General features: G+C 37.1%; 1 protein-coding gene across 1 annotated transcript; it reads right to left on the bottom strand.

The window, feature by feature from the left end:
- Positions 1-1,463: 1,463 nt before the first annotated feature.
- LOC104469032 (protein MON2 homolog) lies at positions 1,464-14,796 on the bottom strand. Its single transcript, XM_010083364.1, has 11 exons — positions 14,683-14,796; positions 13,822-13,885; positions 9,634-9,761; positions 8,641-8,772; positions 7,036-7,165; positions 6,385-6,482; positions 5,596-5,721; positions 4,653-4,847; positions 3,801-3,925; positions 3,272-3,411; positions 1,464-1,618 (listed from the first exon to the last, which is right to left on the bottom strand). Exons 1-11 carry the CDS (start codon positions 14,794-14,796, stop codon positions 1,464-1,466), a joined length of 1,407 nt encoding a protein of 468 aa, XP_010081666.1.
- Between the last annotated feature and the right edge of the window lie 7,385 nt (positions 14,797-22,181).

Raw genomic sequence — 22,181 nt, 5'->3', positions numbered from 1 at the left:
GTGGTGGTGGTGGTCCTGACACCAGGACATCCTCTTAAAAACACTTCCTCATGTAAAGAGGAAGACAAGGCATAGAGACAGGTCTACAATGGCAAAAAAGACTTGTGCTAGCTCTGTTCACAATTCATATCTCCAATTAAATCTTTGTGTAAAAGATGTGGCCATTGTGCGAAAATCTAATGGCAGCAGCAGGAGGGAACCAATGCTAGGATGTGACCCAAAGCTACAGTTACAGCTAGTCATCTCCTTTCATGCAGGGACTACAGACAAAAAGTACAAGATAGGAGAAAAATTGCTGACAAGACATGCTAGACACAATTCTGTAATCTTACACAGAAGAAAAAAAAGAATGCAAAAATTACTCAGAGGGAATCATGAAGTCACTGGAGGGATCTGAAGGTAAGGCACAGGAAAGTTCAGAGCAGCACAGCAGAGTATGATGGTGGCTGCAATGTCCTTGAACCAGTTAAGAATACAAAGGAAGAAAAATAGAAAAGGAAGAAAAGCAGGAGGTTGTAGTATCTGGCCAAAGCATGAACTAGGTTTCATCCACTTTTGTTAAAAATCCGCATTTCCTGAGAACAGTCAGGTAACCTAAAAAAACACTCATGGCCACTGCTGGAACAGAAAGTCAAGTCAACACATACATGTTGAACTATTGAAATCTGAGGATGAATTTGTCCTTCTGCATATCAAAGGCAGATAATGGAGTTTCTACCTTTAAAAAGTATTGAGATTCAGGCTATTTGCTGATTTCACTGAGCATTAGTATGCCAAAATTTCATGGTTTGTACAAATAACTTCCAGTTTGGAAGAGATTGACCCTCAATGGTCATGACTGACATTAAAAAACTTAGACTATTTTTAAACTAATATAATATTCACAGCTCTAAACTGAGAACACTATCTCCATTGTACAAAGTCATGACAAAATAATTGATCATTCTAAGAAGCATTCACAGTCTACCTTCACATATAGGTCAATATATTGTTTGGAATGACAAACTGGCTAATATCTGCCACAATATTCTGTTCAATAAAAACTGTAACTACAGTAAAGCTGATGTAAGAAAGCTATTTTTCACACACACATACATTTGCTTAATGCCCCTAATGTTTGCCATTACACAATCCAGCAAAAGATATTATAAAATTGTTATATACTGTAGTGAGGCCTAAAAGTGAAGAGTTAATACAGCAACAGTATGGCTGAAAAAAAAAATAAAAATCCAACAGATGCTAAAGCCTTAGGGGATATTTGGATCAGAATCCAGAGCATTTGGACAAAACAGCGAAAAAATCAGAACACCTCATGGCACCAACAAAAAGAAAAAACATAATAATCCTCAATGTCAGGGAAATTAAGACCTTAGTATTCACTAATAAAAAAAAAATCCTTAAAACCATCAAGTTGGAAATAAAAATCTTTGTTATAAACATTTTCAAAAAGGTAGAGGTACTTACTAGGTAGCTTTAGCACTGCCTTGTACAGTTACGTTCAGGATAGGTATCCAAGTGCCTCTATATTCAAAGGCAGGTAATACAGTTGCACCCCCTCCCATTCCAAGCACTCCTGGATTGGTTTGTGCTGAGCCAGTATTCCCCGATGCATTGCTTCCTTTTCAGAAAAACAAAATGATAAAATTAACCAATCTAATTTTAGCGATCAGCAAACATCCTTTTTCTATATTTAAGTTGAGATACATGGATTAATCTGAGACTCTCTGCCTGATAATAAAAACCACCACCAACACAAAAAACCTTATTTTTGAGCTCCCTCTACTGTCTAAAACACGATCTTATGTGCAAAGTAAATAAAAGGCGCAGCTGATTAATGACAACTGCCTTATTTTAAATCAGAATAAAAGGTTTCTATGAAAGGTATAGCATTCAAAACATTCTGTGAACAAAGTAAACTTACATAGTCTGATAAAACGACACATTTTTGTGAAGAGTCAGACAGATACTGAAAGTTAAGGATTATTTGAATAGTTGCATCTAGAACTGAGTAGTGGGGAAGAGAGGTTAATCATTCCAAGAACAAAGTTCATCACAAACTTTAAAGACTTCAGAAATGCAAAAGCCACAAGAAACACAAAGAGAACTGCAACATTTGAATATGCTCCATGCCAAGGTAGAAGAAAACAAGCCACAGGGAAGAGCTGACAATGGGCCAACCAACAGCTAGGAAGGAGCAAATTCTGTTTCCAATTTAAGAAGCCAAAAAAAGCAGATAAAAGGACATGGAATTCTGTATAGATACACTTCCTACATATACAAGGAGGTCTTTACTTACTAGGAGTAGGTATCAAAAGTTCAGCCTCCCTCTGTACAATGGGGAGAGAAGGACTGAGTCCCCAAGAAGGCAACTCACAGCACTTAATACATCAGTGTAACGACTGCCATTTTGGTGTGCTCGCTTTTAATTTGTAGAGAGATCAAACTACTGATTTAGGCAATATGAATACACACAGAAGCCTTTGTATACACTTTAACACAGTAAAGCTTAACAGACTGAAACAACAAAATCATACTGCTAAAGGCAAATGGTTAACCAAACGCTGCCACTAACACAGTTAGACAGGCATCAATTTCTGTGATCCCACTGAGCAGACATATACAACTGTTTTCACATCAACACAACTCCTAGAAGTCGTAAAAAGGCTTACATTACACCAATGTAATAAAAGTGACCTAAAACTTAGGTAGATGCAGCTTTCCACTTCTCCTACGAAACAGCTACTTTCTTGCAAAACTGAGGCTCAAAAGCCAACTACACACGTATAAAGTAGTCTGCTACTACAGGACTACCATTACAATTAGAAGATTCATTTCAAAAACTACATTGCATTGACCTGCTCTTTGCATGTTAAACATCGCCGTAGGAGGAAAAGAGGTCGAAAGAGAAATGCATGAGAAAGAGACATTAGTAAAACTCAGGCAGCAAGAAGTGAAAAGGTAAAGGAGAAAACAAACTGAAACAATAAGCCAGCGAAATAGTGACAGCACTAAGGGTATGAGCCTACTGCAGTGTTATTTCACATTAAGGCAAAATTTAAGTTTTCAGGAGAATGAGTCTTCCCCACAACACAGGTAGATAAAGTAATCTGTTGTACCAGCCCTGAAAACACAATTTTGTCCCAAGCTAGCTTTTCACCTCAGTGAACACGGAAGTACAGAACTGTTCCAAGCAAAATATATATACTGAATCAAATCAGAATTTATTATTACAAGAAAATGCTGGAAAATTAAAATGATAGTAAGGCTTTACCAGTTTGGTTTGGTGTTGCTGATGTGCTCCCTGTGGTTGGTACAAGAAATAGCGACTGGATGAAAGACCCCAGTGCATTCACAATATCACGGAAAACTTTAGTGGAATGTTGCTTCATATCATATGATTGACAAAAGGACCTGGAAAGTATTTCATAAAATATAATAAGTATTTGACAAAATATGCTTTTAGTCCCTAGTTTAACAGCAACTTCCCTTCCTGCCCTCCAAACTGTAGACTAAAGGCACATTTTAACTGCAAATGTTTAGGTGAATAATAAACTTTAGTTCTGGGTAAATTGTCTTTTAACAGTGGTAAGACAGCAAGTGTTTGGAATACTCAAATAACTATAATTCAGTCCCTTCCTGGATAATAAGCATTGCCTAATGCTTTATAAAAAGCTATCTTGAAGAGTTTATTGCATTTAAATTTCTATATATTTATAATGTTTAGGAAGCATTTTCCACCAAAGAAAAATAAAAAGAGTTCTTAAATTTTTACATAAAGTGAAACTCAATATATTTAATACCTTAATAGCTGAGGCTGCACACAAAGCCTGTGAATCGATTCTACTGCAACAGCTCTTAGCCACTGTGGTTTGTCTGCATCCAGGAACTTAACCAGCAATGATAGAAAGATTTCACATTCTGTTACCTGAAAGATACAGTTCATAGCCATTAAACTAAAAAGGAAAAAACTCCTACAAAATATTTTCTCACAAAAACTTGTTTCATCTTAGGAGTCACAGAAAGTTTTGCACAGGACTTTAGAAAGCCCTTCAATAAGCATTTACTCAAAATTATATAAAAATCATACCTAATAATAATATTTTTTGCCAAGCCAACACCAAATATGCAATTGTACTGAAGAAGTTAAATTCCTCACATACATTGCAGTAAAGTTTTCACATGTGCTACAGTAAACAAATGAAACAGAAAAAAATCTTTTTTAGCAAATGTCTAAAATTCAGGAGGCAGGAACAGCTGAACATGTGTTTTTATGCACATTCTGTCAACAGCTTTAGCAACACGTCAAACGCCTCTTTAGCAATTATTAACAAGGCATGCCAACCAACATCATCTAAAGCCAAGCAAACAACATAAGATCAAGTTTCTCAAAACCTTAACTGAAAGGCAGTCAAGTACAGAAAAGACAACAGCTAATCTACTCTGAGAATTTACACAAGCCCACATTTCATAAAATCATACATATAGAATAAATGTAAACACAAATACACATACTAGGAAAATAATATTTAGACTCTTCTTCCCTCAGTGTACATCCCAGTTCCCAAGAACTAATTAATACAATTACTGATCATACTACTGGCATATACATAGAAAACCAGAATTGCATAAAGACAATTTGAACATACTCTTACCAGCAAACTGTAAAACTGCTTAATCAAAACAGAAACTACTCTCAGCAAACGCATACAGATAGGGAAGTATGGTTTTTCCACTGGTGCTGGGGAAGATGATGTGCTGGAACCTTGCCTGAATTTGATATTTGGAGAGAAGAGCTTTATAACAAGAGGGCATACCCTTTCTTTAAGAAGAAAACTGAATTCCTGATGCTGAAAAAGAAAACAGAACAAACTATGAGAAGCTATTCTTTAATTGCTACCAGTAATTCTGATTATGCATCTTATTTACACTTACTGTTATGATCAAGCACTCTGACGTCATGTAAATCTTCGTATAAATTATACGCTCAACAAACGAAAAGGAAGAACCGCAGACACCATTGTAAAGCTACCAAAAAACTTTATGAAATGACACGGTCGGGTTCTTACCATGCACCCCTCTTCTTGAATTTTGCAAATTGAAATAGGCTGTTAATACATGTTACCATGTATTTAATTTTTAAATTTAAATACTCTCTGCCAAAATGTGTTACTGGAGGATCATTCTGCATTTATATGCAGTAGATCCACACAATTCATAATCAGGATTCCTGCTGCTTTGCAGGCAGGATGAAGTTACAGTTTTTGTAGAAATAACAATGCCACAAACTAAGTTTCAGGGCTGTCACAAACCATGCAAGATAAGAAAATGCATCTTTGGAGGAGACACAAGTGGCAAAACAAAAAGTGAGACAGTATAACATGCTCTACAAAATCCACAAACACAAATAAAGTGCATGAAAATAGAAAAAAGTGGATAAAAAGCCCACAGTACTTTTCTAACATAAAATCCCAACCTGTAAAAGCTACAAGTCCTCTTGAAAAGCAGTACTCACACTAAATTAAAGAGGACTTAATGAAGTGTAAATTTTCCTACACATGTGAAAGTCTTCCTATTTTCCTTCCAAGAACTACTCACTTGTAAAAACACTTGTGGAAAGTCATTGAGGACTGATTCAAGAAGTTCAAGGCCAAACGTTCGGGTCATTTCAGTCATACCCACGAGCCAGTAGGGAGCATCAGCATTAACTAACTGACAAAGATCCTTAAAAAGAAATACAATAACACCAGCATAAGTTTTCTTAGTCTACAACAAAATCTTTACTCTCTCCCTCCTTATGAGTAATTTTCCAATTTCAACATAATTTTTTCCCTCAAATACTTCTTTTACATAAATATTAGGCAAAAAACTTTTACAAAGAGATATTTCTTTGTAAAAGAAAATAGAACAAAACTTTTCTGGTATCCTTGTAGCAACTGTGTTCACTCTTGTCCTCAAAAATATCTCAAGACCAGTGAATTGCTAAGTCAAGAAGATTTTTATTTGTGTGATGAATACAACTATTACTTTTCATTATATACTCAACATTAATATACAGTATCAAGCACAAGAAGCAGGACTGAACTATAGTAGCAGTGTTTGACTCACAGAAAAAAAGAATCTTGAATTTAATGTGGACATGCATGCTTAGCTACTATTTAAGACGTATAGCAAAACATTTTCCTAGGCCATTTTGTCTTCATTTTCCAATTATCCTCCTGGGATACAGCATATCATTGCCAATTACAATAAATGCACATAAGAAAGACCGAGGCTCTGGCTAAGGACTTTGTCAATATGCCAACAGCAAATTTTTGAAATTTCTTAAAGAGATGTAGAAGCACCCAATTATAACTGCAAACACATTAATATATGCTTCCCATCTACCTGAAAAAGCATATATGCATCTTTAGCACATGGCTTCAGCGTACTGACAGATCTTCTGTTACTATTTCCTTGAACTGCAACTGGTTCGTCAATAGTATCTGTGTAAAAACAAAATTAAGTTTTGTGAACAAACGAGCTGCTGAAAAATCAAGTATGCATTAAGTGCTCTTACAAAAAGATTCTAGGTGAACGGCCAGGTAATTCTTCTGCAACTTATCATGTCTACAGAAATAAACATTAGCTAGAATGCCAAAGATGGTCAACACCAAGCACTTCTTTCCAATAAACTTTCTCTTCAAAACTACTACTGCCATGTATCTCACAATCAGTAATCTAAGTTACCTTCATCTTAAATGACACCCTCACCTCAAATTTCTTCACAATACAAACTGAAGACCAGTTCCCACAGCTTGAAAAAAATCTAGGTTTTGTATATTGTTGTACTGACTTGGCCTAGCATGACGGCTAAGGATTTAATTTACTTTGCATACAAGTAAAAGTATAAAAGACAGTAAAAATTAATAATGTCTGTGATTTTTTTAAATAACATTTACAGACTTTTTACTACTTCTTTATCTGAAAAAACCCCACATCAGAAATATGTCCAAAAAACAGGTTAATACAAGCAAGCAGATTAAGAAGCATGCCCACCTTTGTATCGTTCATCTTCAGCAACCACTCTCTCAAATACAACAGTAACTACCTGCCGCACTGTAGCTGCCGCAGTGTTATTTGTGATATTATCTTTTGTGAAGTGCAATCGAAAACAAAGCACAATTGCCTGAAAAGAAAGGAAAAAAAAAATCATCTTGCAACAAAATATTTTAATCTTTTTAGATAAGTGGGAAGACAGCTGATTGAAGAATGCTTTTGACTACAGTTTGTCAAAAGGCTGCCTGAAAAAAAAATTGTTCATCATTTTAAATCATTTTAAATTTGAAGAACCAGAATAAGTTTTGTGGATTACCCCAGTCAAAAACCTCTTTAGTAATCCTCCCCAAAGGTAATCTAGAAGTGGTATTAACCGAAGACATTATGATGTGCCAATACTACAATCATCATATAGAGAATACACAGTAATCAACCACATAAACCAACTTGTATGAATATTAATGTCAGAAGGACATTAGGATTATACAGTTAATCACAGAAAGGTCAGTCAACTCCAAAGTTAAATGCCATTTCTCTCCTTCATTAAACCACAACAGCTTCACAACCATGTTGCCTCAACTGCTATTATTCCTCTCCAAGGTGCATATTTTAACACGTCATTGTGCTGGCAGTGACCTGAATACTGTTTCCCACTGGATTTCTTATTACCTCTAACACATAATTTAATACTTATTTTAAAATTAATTTTGAAAATTAACACTTGTATGTGTAGGTAAACCTGTATTTCTTGTTCTTTTGTCCTTATTCTGTGTTCTTGCACTTGCATGAACCTCAACCATACCTGGCCATAGCACTACATGCTGTAAGCCATACGAGATTCAGAATTTTCTTTTGCTTCTTTTTCTTGTAAATAATTTGTGGACTCTGTTCAGATGGTATCCTCATGTTAGTTTGAAATTTTACAACACAATTATACACATCTGGGCTTTCAGAAGATACTGCATGATTCTCTAGATTAATCTAACAGCAGTGCCTGTATTAAGGGGCTTTTCAAGATGGTTTACCAGTAATTTTCTTAATTTAAATCAGTCAAGCTGAAATGTGAATATGCAATATATGTCTACTTCAAACTGATTTTCTCTAAGAACTTTTCAGTCTGAAAAATAAACAACTTTCAGATATTTCTCAAAAGAATCTTGGGGGCAAAAAACCAAATAAACCATTGCACCATTTTACCCATGCCAAGTCTTGTCTTTGGTTAAATGAGCAACTACAGTAATTTCAGACCTTGGACATTTGCTTTATTAGTGAGAGCTTACACTGCACTACGTGCCTGATGTCAGTTTGAAAACATACATACGAAAAATTTAACAGATGAGAAGGACAGGGATTATCCCACTGTTTTTATTTAAAGTTCCCATTAAGTCAGAAAACTATAATTGTGGAGGAATTAAAAAAAAAGATTGAAAAGGAAGTTAAAATAAACCTTGTTTTCAGAGTCTAGATATAAAAGCAATAGGGACACAACAGAATCAAGAAAGCCCCCGCCTCTTCCATTATTTCCAGATGTTTCATATGTAAAATTTCTCCCCGTTTTCCTCATGGATATCGTAAGTACTATAGCTGGCACTAAAAAATTCTTACCTTGGACAGCGCTTCATCATGCACAACTGTATTGGTTGTTAAAAGTACAAGAACTGTCTGAAGCAATTTAAGTTCTTCGAGACTATTTTCCATCAGTTGCCAAAGCATATTAATAATGTTTCCTGCTGCAGCCTACAAAGAAATAATTTTTTGCTAACAATTAAGATGATTACATACTGGTACATCATGTGTACACATATAAGAATAGCACTCTCATAAACACATATCATAACTGAATTTGCCTGTTTGGTCTATACCACAGGACTACATTCAGAACACAAAGCCAATTTCATTGTCACAAGCTTCCCAAAATATTTTTAAAGAATTGACAGCAGAAATCTCCTAATGTGCAGCCCAAACTAAAGTGTGTACGTAATTTTCTACTTGGAAATATAGGAGAGACAGTACAAAGACATTTCACCCTCAAAATTGATTCATATCAGAGAAAAAAGTGTGATTTTACACTATGCAAGCACAACTGAAGGTATATTTTAGCAGTAAGCTGGTGAAAAGCATAACGCACTATATATGCAGTACCATAATATATCACAGAATCATCATGACACTTACAGTTGCAGGAAATGTGCATCCATTTTATCTTATTTTTAAAGTAACACGTAATAAAAACGTAATACATGATGTTATCACACAGAGTAAATTTTGCGGATGCCACCCTAAGAATTATATTTATCAAGAACATGTTCTGTTCCTCCAGTGTAAGAATGCAAACTAAACGAGCTGGTTTGAATTTTCATTAATTTCCTTCTAGAAATTACTAATGTTTTCTCATATATTTTTTTCTTTTTTTTTTTAATGGTCAAAAAAGTTTTCTTTTAAATTACGATTATTTAAAACCAGGTATGAGTAAAATATCTTGTAGACTATGTTCATTATAACATAAACAGCCTCCTAAAGAAAAACATTCACCTTCAGTTTGAGGCCTGTATTTCTCACACTGAAATATTTATGTATTTATATAAAGATTGATCTTACCTCTGAAACAACTTCATGGGACATGAGCCTCTGTATGGCTGCTAGACACAGCTGAGTGATCTTTGGTTCCTTTGTTCCACAACCCATTAGAAAAGGCTGAACTACCTCTGAGCTGTTCTCCTTCAATGCTTTCAAAAAGAGATATGGAAGCAGTCAATGTTTAATACTTTGAAGAATACAATGCAAAATTTGTTAATGATACCTATTAACAAAAAGCAATCTCCAGTCTTGGAAATTTGGGATTTACTCTTGCACCACAGGGAAAAGCCAAGTAAAGACAGACACTGGGCTGCAACAGCTCACTTCCAAAATTACCCTGTGGCTGAGGCTCAAATCCCAAGCACCTTCTCTCTTACACACTCGAGCTACTTTCTCTTTCCGAAACCAAAATGGTCACTTAGGAATCCATTTGGTTAGTAAGAAGCTATAAGGTTCTGCCCATCCCAGAGCTTTCTCTGGCTTTGCAGCAGTGACCACCCTCAGGTTAGCAGCCTTCTCCTTCTGCTTTGCTTCCCCTTGGCACCAAATTCAAGAGCAACACAAAACATGCCACACAGAGACATATCAATGCATGCAGCACAAAGGGGAATAGCAAAATGCCACTGACAAAACAGGAGAAGAAATACTGTTTGTATCCTGGGTACGTACACCTGGCTGTGAATTTTTCAACCAGTGTTTTAGAGATAAAGGGCAGCTTACTAAAACAAAGCTTTGTCAGGTGGAAACAAAAGTTTCATGAACTACTTTTTTTTTTCCTTGGAGAAAAGAACTTCACAATGAATACAACATTCCACATTGACATTTTTAAAAATTTCCCCCATAAAAGTAATTCTAGAAATCAGAGATAAATTTCATAAAATTAAAAGAGAATAAAATATTTCTGAAAGATGACAGGAAAGCATGGCTCTGACTGCTGTGTGCTTTTCCGTTTGCAGGTACAGTTGTTGATTCACGCAAACTTAAGATTTAGCTGGCCATCAACCTTTCAGATATTAAAAATTTCTTCACATTTCAAAGTTCAATGTGTGTTCTTACACTGAATGTCATACATCATGTTTTAGTCTATGTGTAATAAGATTTCATGGAAAAATTTCACACACATACTTTCTACAAGGTAATAGTTCTACAGGGTGATAGTAACACATATATAGTCCATAGTTTCATCAGCCTCTTCAGAGACAGTACAGGCTCGATATCAAGTTGACAGAGGCTGACCTTGTATCAAATGCCTAATCAAAAACCATTAAAATGTCAGCATAAATGCAAATGAATACATAGGTTAACTGCCTTTTTAACAATCTGCTTTGATTTCAACAGGGTTTTTAACTATGAAGCAAATAAACTTGCTTTTTAAATATTTAATATAAACCACATCCACCAATACCATTCTCTTACAGAACACTCCATGATTTTCAAATTAAAAACAAAACATTGGCTACTTCATCAAAAACTAAAGTTTGTTCCCAATTGAGACACGTAATTTAGGCATCTAGTTGTCAGTGTCTACATGTGAGCTAGATGCCTAAGCTGCCTTTACAGTCTATGAAGACCTATAACACATGGCCAATAAACCCTAGAGAGTTCATACTAACATGGACACAAATGCTTCTTCACTCATTTAAATTTCTGAATTACCACTAAGTTCTAACCATCATGCAGAAAAAAGAAACAATCTTTTTAAAAACATACCACAAAATATTTATCCTTATCATAAGACTTACTATAAAGTTAGAAATGGCAAAAATGGCATGAGTTTTAATAACAAGATAAAGAAAAATTTAAACCTTTTACAATATTCTGGCTATAATCCATTAAAAATAATCTCACAACAGGATCTATGTGAGGATTTTTATTTTATAAAGCTGAAAAGATAATGTTTCGTAGACCTGGTTTGGTACCGATCATTACATTAGCTTCAGTCTTAAAACACACAAAAATCTTCTTACATCCAGGTCTGCTTCCATTTTGCTACCAAAATTATGCAAGAATATATTGAAAAAGAAATCTATCATAATAAACCACACAAAAAAAGCTTCGGGAAAGTATAAACTTACTCCTTCATTCCATCAAGAAGACTGCAATTTCAATTTTTTAAAACAACTTCTAAAACAGAAGTATGAATTGCGCATCTCAGAACCACATGGAAATAACTTCCCACATTTATCTCCTGCAAAATAAAGCACTAGCTGACCCGTTTTAGAATTACTGAAATCCTCATAAATAAATTATAAAGCATATACAGACTGCCGAGAATGAAGACTTTGCAACTGCTCAACTTCAACAGAAAGCAAGAACTTAGATCAATGACCTCAGAGCTCTGGCAAATTAAACACATCTCACCAGACATATTACCTCTCTGTATTTGTCACTTTAACATTGCATATATTTTCCTAATAATTACAATCCTACAGAGTGTAATGCTTCAAGAAAGCATCAGGTCGGCTTATTCAAAACAATCTGATACAGTTGTTATCTTCTATTTTAGTGAAATGAGTTTACATAAAAATATGAAGAAAAATCATGTCCTGATCGAAATATTTATTCGGATTCCTAGAACACGTACTAGATGTTCCTAAATCATCTAGCAGTCAAAAGTATCTACTTCACTAGATTTCACAACTACAGTACCTTTTGCAGCTTTATTATTACCAAAGAATACATACCATTTTCCTCAAAAAAAATTTAAATAGCAGATAGGAGACAACAGAGATCTTGACATTAACTTATCTACAAGATTAGGGTACAACTGATACCCCAAAAAATACAAGAGTCCATAAAGTACTGGGACTGCTTAATGGCATTATGTTTAAACTGGGGAACATTAGGATAATGTGCAGGCACAGTATATGTTCCCCTCCATCCTGCAGCTCCTTACTGGAAAAAAAGTTGTTATCCTATTAGGAAAGATTAACAAATCAAAACAACTTTTAGGACCTGCTGGTTTTCCAAGCCTCATAACAACAAATCTGCATACTTTTTAAAAATAATTAAATAAATATTAACCACATTCTAGTTTAAACCTGTCAAAGGAAAAGTACTTAAAAAATTTGACGAACTACCAGAAAGTGTTCCCTCAAAAAGATAAAAGACTGCCTATGCATGGCCAAAATCAATGATCTTTCACATCTGTTCACTTTGAAATGAAGATTACAAAACAAAGAATTTTGCAGGACTACAAAATATCTTTCTAAAATATGAAGTTCTTTACACAGTAATATGCCAAATAATACTGACAGCTTCTCAAATGGCTAACTGAAGATTTCTCCTGTTCGTTTGTGTATTTTGATATAGCTGACATTACCTGGCATAGTTTTCCCACTTATGTCAGCGCTCATGACAGCAGTAAAAACAAAGAAAATAAGCAAATAAAAAAGAGGCATTAAAGTAAAATACTGAGGGGTGGCACTGCTACTTCAAATTAATCTAGAAATTGCCTCCTTACCAATATCTGGTTTACATACCTCAAAACAATACAAAGTTGTACATCTATTTCATTTCGACCTTTCAGACAATTTAGCCTTTTAAGGATTCTGACTACAGCTGGGGTAGAAACTCAAGTATTAATACAGAAACATTCAAATCTGGCCAAAGGTTTCATCAGCAATTGTCAAGAAGCCATCAATTTACATGCTATTTAATAAAGCTGAAGACAGAGATACTGTTTTAAGCACTTACAAAGCTGCCACTCACAAGATATCTCCTGTCCCTCAGAGCAATGGTACATCCTAAATTGAATGACCCTGTCTCAGATTAAGATAGATTTTTGCCTGCCAGGCACAAGCCTCCAAAGGCTAGACTCTCATACTCAACAGACAGATGTGGATCATATTGCAGAATTCCACACACAGCACTCAACACCAGCTGTGGTGAATGCAGAGTGTGAATAAAACATTGAGAATATGGAGTCTAAGCATTTCATGCTATTTTTCTAATGGGTGATTACTTCTGTAGAGCCACAACTGAAAATGGAAACCCTCCTCAGCATTGGTATAGCACTAACATGAAACAGGAGTACTATTAAAAACCTCTCATGCTACTGGATTTTTTGCTAGGTGCTGAAAAGTAAAGCATCACTGATACAGCACACGCTAAAGGACATGTAGGATTATTACACATATCCAAGACATCTTTTTAACATTTTGATCTGTAACACAAGTTTATTTTTCCCATTGCATTGCACATAATTACCTGCCAAAATATCAGTGTTCCGTGCAGCTATTGTTTTCACTTTTATTATTCCTGATTCAGCAGCCTGGAAGAGAAGAAAATAAGTAGTTTTGACACTATTTCATACATCAATATCTGTAAAGAAATAATACTGAAGATAAACAAAAACGTATCTTCTCAGAGCAAAAATGTTTTTATAGTGTTTTCAGTAAGCAGAGCTAATGCAGAATTGAAACCTTTGCAGCTTCTGGAATTCCTTTCCTAAATTCCACAGGAAGGGGTATAATCTGTGGTTCAGAATTTCTAGAAACCACGATTCTCATTGTACTACTTTCCAGTCCTATGAATGCAAAGAAAAATCACTAGTAAACAAACAAACAAAAAAAAGTTGCGCAGTCTCTGTACAGTTTCAAACTGTGAAACAATTACCATGATATATAATGTCACATTCACTAGGTTGAAATGCTGAAGAAACTGAGAACTTAGGTAATTATATCAACTTAACTCTTAAGCAATGAAATCCAGTTAATAAGCTGGATGTAGTACACGACACTTGAATATTATCATTATTCTTCTAGTCAGGTAGCACTACTTTCTGTTTGAAAGCCAACACTTTCACTAACAACAAGTATCAGAAGGAAACACATTTTCCCCCAGATTGTGTTTCCCAAATGCCCTATACAAATTATCCCAGGGCAGTACCATGAAGAAGCCTTCCTAACAATAGTCTCCATTCTTCCCAATATGCCATACAACCCACACCAACAGTTCCTCCCCTTTCCCCGTAAGTATGACCTGACAGACCAACAGCCTCCCCCTCTCCCTCATGCTGTGGACCTGCAGGTTGGGGGATGCGTGTGCACAGACTGGCTGGACGCCAACCAAGCGCTGCAGAGCTGAGCAGCCCACGGAGGAGATCACATACTGCTGCGAAGGAACAGCGATTCCCTCTTCAATTGTCCACAAACGCTTCCTAGCACAAATCACTAAAGTCATGTTCTCTAATGAAATCAAGCCAAGCTGAAAATATAAAACTGAGGCTTTTCATTTCAGAATTACAATTTCTGACAAGTTTTGTGTACAAAACACAAAAACACATTGCAAATGTCACATTTCCATTTTTTAATTCCATTAATATGCTCTAAATCTCTGTAAACAATTAAGGAAATCGTGTTCAATACACTGTGCAACAAAATAAATGCATCGGGTTTTCCCAAACCATAGAACACAAATTGCTGGAAAATATTGTCCTGTCAAATTTGAAAGTACATTTACCCTTTTATTTAAGTTTTGTATATCTGTGTACTTTCTCACACTAAACATTTCCATTTTTCCTCTGGTATTACTATGTAAAGAAGCGTGTCACCACTATATAAAACAGATCAGAGAAGCAGACAAGCTGTCGCAGCAGAAACATGAAAGCAACAGTACATGAAGTTCTACCAAGCAGTATTCCTCCTCCATCAAAACACTACTCCAACAAGATTTCCCAGAAAGTCAGCTTAAGATGGCTGTATAAATTCATAATCAAATATTTTAATGAAGAGCTGATATACATATTTCTCAAAAATAGCTAAATTAGAAATGCGGAACTGAAATAATTTTTTTTTTATTTCCCAAAACAACACAGAAAGACTAAACACTGCCTTAAGATTCTTTAAAAGATCTGTGAAATTCTGGAGAATTATTTAAGGTTTGCTGAACTTTTTCTCCTTCAAAAATACAGACAGAATAATATCCACAGTGCCTGAACTGCTCAACAACATGCTCAAATGAGCACGAAGTGACATGCAAATATATCTTTCGCATAATTAAAATGAGGAGTGCCAAATGCAGTTCTCATTTATTTTAATTACATTAACTTAATGTGTTGAAGTGTCTTAAGTTTTAAGTCAATCCCCGTTCTTCTTCAGTTATAAATTGTCAGCTAATTAGGGAGGGTCTTGTCACAACAAATTGTTCCTATTAATTAATATGAAGGATTTGTCACAGTCCAACTTCAATTATCTTCAAACTAAACCTCATCACATATACCAGCAATCGATTTATTTCTTTTCAGGAGTGACAAACTCACTCTGAATCAAAGAAATATTAAGCCTGCCCACACGTGACATTTCACAAACAGTACGGACTCTGCATGAAGAAGGAAAAAATTATTTCCAACAGAAAGTCTCCCAGTTACTTGTTTCCATGTTGGCTTTATATAAAAGAGCACATATTTTTAAAAACTAAGGTAAAACAAAACAAAAGCTATCAGACTTTTTACTGCCGCTCTGAATATAACAGTTTTTCTCCATGAGATATTAAAAGTTCTATGATCAGCTGCATGAACCTATGGTTTCTACTTAGAATCCCAATTCAAAACAATTACATTAAAAACCAATTACACTGCACACATCCTACAAAAACACCGCCAATACTCCACTATATATCTAAAAAGATCACATATTAACATTTACAACAACTTACCTCAGTTGATCACAAATAACCAGTAGAAAAAATGAGACTATAAACAGTTATCTAGCTATTCTGTATACATCAATATAAAAGTGTATCTGGATTGCTTCAATTTAACCAGGCAAACTAAAAGAGATGGGGTGTTGGTTGATGAGAATGCAGAACATGACCCAGCAACATGCGCTTGCAGCCCAGAAAGCCAACCACATCTTGGGCTGCATCAAAAGAAGTGTGACCAGCAGGTCGAGGGAGGTGATTTTCCCCCTCTACTTTGCTCTTGTGAGACCCCACCTGGAGTACTGAGTTCAGCTCTGGAGTCCTCAGCACAGGAAGGACATGGATCTGTTGGAGCGAGTCCAGAGGAGGGCCACAAAGACGATCAGAGGGCTGGAGCACCTCCCATACGAGGACAAGCTGAAAGAGTTGGGGTTGTTCAGCCTGGAGAAGAGAAGGCTCCAGGGAGACCTTCTAGCATCCTTCCAGTACTTAAAGGGGGCTACAGGAGAGATGGGGAGGCACTCTTCATCATGGAGTGTAGCGATAGGACGAGGGGTAGCGGTTTCAAGCTGAAAGAGGGTAGATTTAGATCAGATATTAGGAAGAAATATTTTCCTGTGAGGGTGGTAAGGCACTGGAACAGGTTACCCAGGGAAACTGTGAATGCCCTATCCCTGGAGGTGTTCAAGGCCAGGCTGGATGAGGCTTTGAGCAACCTGGTCTAGTGGAGGGTGTCCCTGCCCAGGGCAGGGGGGTTGGAACCAGATAATCTCTAAGGTCCCTTCCAAACCTAACCATTCGATTATTCTATATGAATAGATTTGAAGTTTACGAATTTTACATCAATTACTATAGCACACTTCAGGACATTGCCCCATTAGAGAAGGATCTTATAAAACTAATCAAGGAGACGGCCAGCATCATACTGTGTATTTATGGGTACAAATATGATAATTTACTTTCACACAAACATAAGGCATGATGTTTTTAAAGCAGTCACCACTTTTAAAAGTAACATTACCAGGTTCCCTTAGCACCACAGTTAACAGCAGTCTAACGAGCAAGTTAGTTATCTCTTTAATTTTAAGAAGCAGCAAATACACATAATTACTGTAACATAAAGCTCAAGTGTACCTGAAACCTTCAGTCAATTAGAGCTCCTATTCTGCTATTTTAACAACTGTGAAATGAACTGAAATAAAGTGTCTCAAACACACACTTGCCATTATTGAGTTTTGCTTCATATTTCTCCTGAAGCAACTACAGCACTCAGTCTGGGGAGGGGAAATAATGATGAAGAACAGAAATGGACTCTCAGTAACAGCACATATCCAAGTCAATCTCTTCCAGTACTTTGATTTGGTTTTAATCAAACAATTAACCTCACAGCAAAATTCAACAGGACCCTCCAAGCTCAAGCACTTGCCCCATCATCTTTGTGCTTCCCTGGAACTTACCGAGTATTTGCTGATTATGTGGAAATCACCCTTCACAGAAATCAAAGTAAGGCAAATGGAGAATTTACGTAAAAAAAAAAAACAAAAACAAAAAAACACGAAGACACGCATAACACAGTTTCAAGGAGACTGAAAAGAAACCTGTGCATAACATCTACCTCCTGGCCTCAAAGTTCCTCTCCCCAGGTACAGTCTGACAACAACATTCACAGCTCCCCAAGAACCTCACCCTAAAGCTAGCTTATAGACAGAGGCTCTCTGCACAAGAGAGACCAGGATGTGGAAATTCTTAGAGACTTTCAAACCCAGCTTTAAGAGTTTTTCAGATTGAAAACTCTTCCCCTCCTCACAGATTCCTCAGTCCAAACAGGGAAGAACTTGAGTCTTCCTGTCATGAGATGCGCTGTGCCCATTTTGCAAATGTTTTTGGAATTGCTGCTGTTCAGGATCACGTAAAGGCAAGCCACCCATACCAGCAGCAGAGTGGCAAGGGCATCTGAAAGGCACCAGTTCCTCAAATCTGTCTTCCAGGGACACTGTGGAAGCTCTCAAACCCAACTGCAGCAGACAGTCTATTTTACTGAAGGATACCACTATAACTAACTCCATGATCATCATCATGTTACCTGGCAGCCCAAGAATGGCCACAAGGAGTAATGGCGTAGTGTATGCTTGAAAACGTAACTGTATTTAGCAGTTCACTTCTCACAGGCAAAGACACCATGAACCTCTATTGCAATGCATATGGGCGGGCAAGCAAAGTACCAGAGGGGTCAACTGGGATATGGTCCAACAGCACATCAGTTCCTCCAAGGTAATCCCTACGAATTTGTCCTTACTCTGGGGTAAAGTCAATGAGCTACCCTTCTTTCACTGAAAAATAACAACACAGTGAACAGCTTTTCATAATGGAAAGACGACAAAAATCTAATATCGAATGTCTCTCTTACCAGTGACTCTTTTCAGAAAGTGAAATAAACACCCACTGTCTCTACAGTATCAGCAATTTTTTAAAAGTTTCAATAAAGGGTTTTTTAAAAGGTTTTAAAAATATCAAGTTGCTGTTCTTCAAAGAAACTGGTACCTCACAATTATTTTTTTTAACCAAAAATTAAACACATACACATAAAGATATTTAATGTAGCAACTAGGCATGTGCTAATTTCTACTAAGGATTGATCTAATGCTAAATACATTTCTGTATGAAGTTCTAAATGTGATAATGTTGCTACCAAAAGTTAATGAAAGAATTTCCACCTTTTGCTAAGATTGGATGAAAGTAGTATGTGTCATCTATGGTCACTTCCACATCTACTACCTGAAATTAAAAAAAAGCAATTGTTTCTATGCATCATTACCTCCCTTTCCAGCTGGAACACTAACCCTACATCCAATAGTCAGACAAGAGATCCTCCTGTCTAAAGTAGTTTCACTCCATTGTTATTCTGACTTGCTCTGCAAAAATACATTCTGGACCATTACTGTACTGCTAAACTATTATTTGGAAAAGGACACACTCATAAAAAGCTCCACACTAAACCAACCTCATGAAAGCACTCGAGTATACCACATTTGTGTGAAAAAGCACTGCACTTGCTTTCTGTGTTCTTCTCTTCCTCCCCAGGAGTACAATCCCTACTCTGACCCTTCTCTTTTATATATGCTCATAAACCTGTGATTTAAACTGGTGTAATGCCAGTTCTGGTCTGACAGCACTGTGCAATCACTGGGATTTATTACATTGAATGATTTAATATATTTGGATTAGAGCTTGCTCACATGCTACTGGCTTGGAGCAAAGCCTAGCTGCAGAGACTCTGGGAATGGAGCACCACCCACTATAAAGGCAGATAAAGGCAGAGACTACATGAACCAAGTACTTATGTCTTAGTGGACACATATAAACCTATGCACCCAAGGGCCAATGTCACTGAAAGGACACCCTCTATCAGGGTCATGGTGACTGCGGAGAGGTAAGCGCCACACCCATCTCAAGGGAAGCCACAGAAGAATATTCAGGGCATCACAAGCCTATCAGTGTCATGTCACTCCCTGGGAAGTTTATGGAACAAATACTCCTGGAAGCCACTTCTAGGCACATGGCAGGATAAGAAGATGACTAGGAACAGACAACACGACTTTACCATGAGCCTCACCAACTCAACTGCCCTCTACAATGAGATGATAGGCTGTGTGGGTAAGGGGAGAACACTACGTACTTTATATCTTGACTATACCAAAGTCTTTGATGCCAACTCCAGTTGTATCCTTATAGTCAAATTGGTGAGTTATGGACAAGCAGACAATAAAGTGGGTGAAAGCTCATCTGAAAGGGTCATTACAAATGGTATAAAGTCCAGCTGATAACCAGCTACTAGTGGTGCTCCTCAGTGATGGATAGTGGGGATAATACCATTTAACATTTTCATTAGTAGCTTGGATAAAGCCATAGAGTCTGTGGACAAATATAAAATTTAGGGTACTGTTCAACATTGGGGGTGTGGGGGGTGGTTTGTGTTTATTCAGAGGGACCCAGACAGGCTGAGAAAAGGGCTCTTACAAATATCATGAAGTTCAAAGGCCAATGCAAAGTCCAGCCCCATGCACCAGTACAGGCTGGGGGCTGCCTTTGCAGCAAATGACCCAGGGTCCTGGTGGACAACAAAGGGGAACCAAGACCCAGCAGTAAGCCCTTGCAACGAAGGTGGCCAACTGCACGCTGGACTGTACTAGCAAGAGCACATGCAGCAGGCCAAGGGAAGGGAGTCCTTCCCTCTCTTTGGCTCTTGTGGGCCTGCTGCTGGAGTAACATGATCAGTTTTAGCCCCACCAGTACAAGAAAGACATTGGCACGATGAAGGAAGTTCATTGGAGGTCTTCCAAGACAGCTGGGGGACGGAGAACAATATCTCATCTAAGGAGATGCTGTAAGAGCTGCACTTGCCCAACCTAATGAAGACAAGACTGAGGAGAGGGCTTGTTAATGTTCACAGCTTCCTAAAGGGAGGCTGCAGTGAACACAAAGCAACTTACAATCACTGTTCAGATGTGTGCTCCACCTTGGATATATGTCCAAGTAGAAAAAGAAAGCAGGGAACACTGAAAGCAATAATGCTCTTTTCAAATCACTTCATATTCTAGAATTCCTGCACAAGTTTCTCACTGTAATTTTTCTTTCACAGAATCTCAGCAATCATTATAGAACAGTATCAATTCCGCTATAAATTGAAAATTGTATTTTGGCAAAACACTTCGCATTTTGGCAAAACCTCTGGTGCACCGCTCCCGGAGGCACTCACAGAACAGAGATTAACAGCCTGAGCGTCCCAGATCAGAGTGGGGGGAAAATGACCACCTGGCCGCAGCTAACGTTCCCCCCGCAGAGGGAGGATCCCGAAACTCACGGAGTGGAGATAACAATTCGAGCATTCCAGGCCGAGAGAGCTGACTGGAGTGTGTGTGGGGGGGAGAGGCCTTGGGAGAGCGAATGCAGACACCTGAAGCGAGACGATCTGAAGCCCGAGGGAAGCAAAAGAGAGAGAGCTCTCCCGGAAGGGTCCTCACCTATATACTGGGTATGACGTGTATGATATGGAATAAATTATTGTCTGTTCTGAGTTTCAGTCTTAACCTAAGAGCAAATCCTATGCTATCAAGCGTCCGTCCTTCTTCCCTGGTCTGCTGTCCTTGGCAGCAGCACAAAACATCGTTCTTATCAGCTCTTCTCCTGAGCATAAATCCAAAACCCAGCCACTTGCTAGCTATTTATGAAGAAGAGGGAAAAAAAAAAAAATTAACACTCTGCTTAACCCAGGACACACTTTCACTATCACAAAACCTTCAATACAAAACCAGCTACAGTCTTACAATATTTTAAGTTCGGACTGTGTGATTTACATGAACTGTTGAACAGTCCAATTATTTTTTTTAAATCCAGAGATTAACACACTTGCTGTTTTTGTTTATATTAGCATTATTTAGCATATAAAGACAAGAAATTGCAAACAGACCGTCAGCCTCTATTAACGACAAAGTAGTTTCTTCAGCTGTTCACAATTTACCTGAGACAGAAGTAAAATTGCTCTGGTTTATTCTACATTGTGATCTACTTGTGCTCAATGAAGGAAATAGTGTACATTTCTGATCCCAACAACAGGCACAGCAACAGCTGAAGATACCAAACTCCTACTTCCTGATAGACTTGACTCTCTCTACTCAAGGACGGTGCCATTCTCAATTACCAGAGCTCCAATGCTTTCAGAAAATATAAGAGCATTAACCAATTCTATTATTCACTTTCTCCACCAATTCAAGATTTATGATACTGCAGTTTTTGGTCTTTTTGTTTTTTAAAAACACACAACTTTGTTCATTTCCACCTTTAGTGCAACTATATTAGTTGCCCCCATATTAAAAGTGTTCTTTCACTTGACAGGAGTAACTATTCCTCTGGTCCATTAATCTTCTGAA

The sequence above is a fragment of the Pterocles gutturalis genome, unplaced genomic scaffold, assembly GCF_000699245.1.
Source record: "Pterocles gutturalis isolate BGI_N339 unplaced genomic scaffold, ASM69924v1 scaffold38055, whole genome shotgun sequence".
Lineage (NCBI taxonomy): Eukaryota > Metazoa > Chordata > Aves > Pterocliformes > Pteroclidae > Pterocles > Pterocles gutturalis.
The sequence above is the reverse complement of the archived record's forward strand: the minus strand, read 5'-3'. Positions and strand labels throughout refer to the sequence as shown.

Excerpts from the sequence above, each read along its gene's own strand:
- LOC104469032 (XM_010083364.1), bottom strand. The coding sequence starts at position 14,796 with ATGACTTTAGTGATTTGTGCTAGGAAGCGTTTGTGGACAATTGAAGAG. Across the intron at positions 8,773-9,633 it reads CCCATGAAGTTGTTTCAGAG|GCTGCAGCAGGAAACATTAT; the intron begins GTAAGATCAATC and ends ATTTCTTTGTAG. Across the intron at positions 3,412-3,800 it reads GTGCAGCCTCAGCTATTAAG|GTCCTTTTGTCAATCATATG; the intron begins GTATTAAATATA and ends AATACTTTCCAG.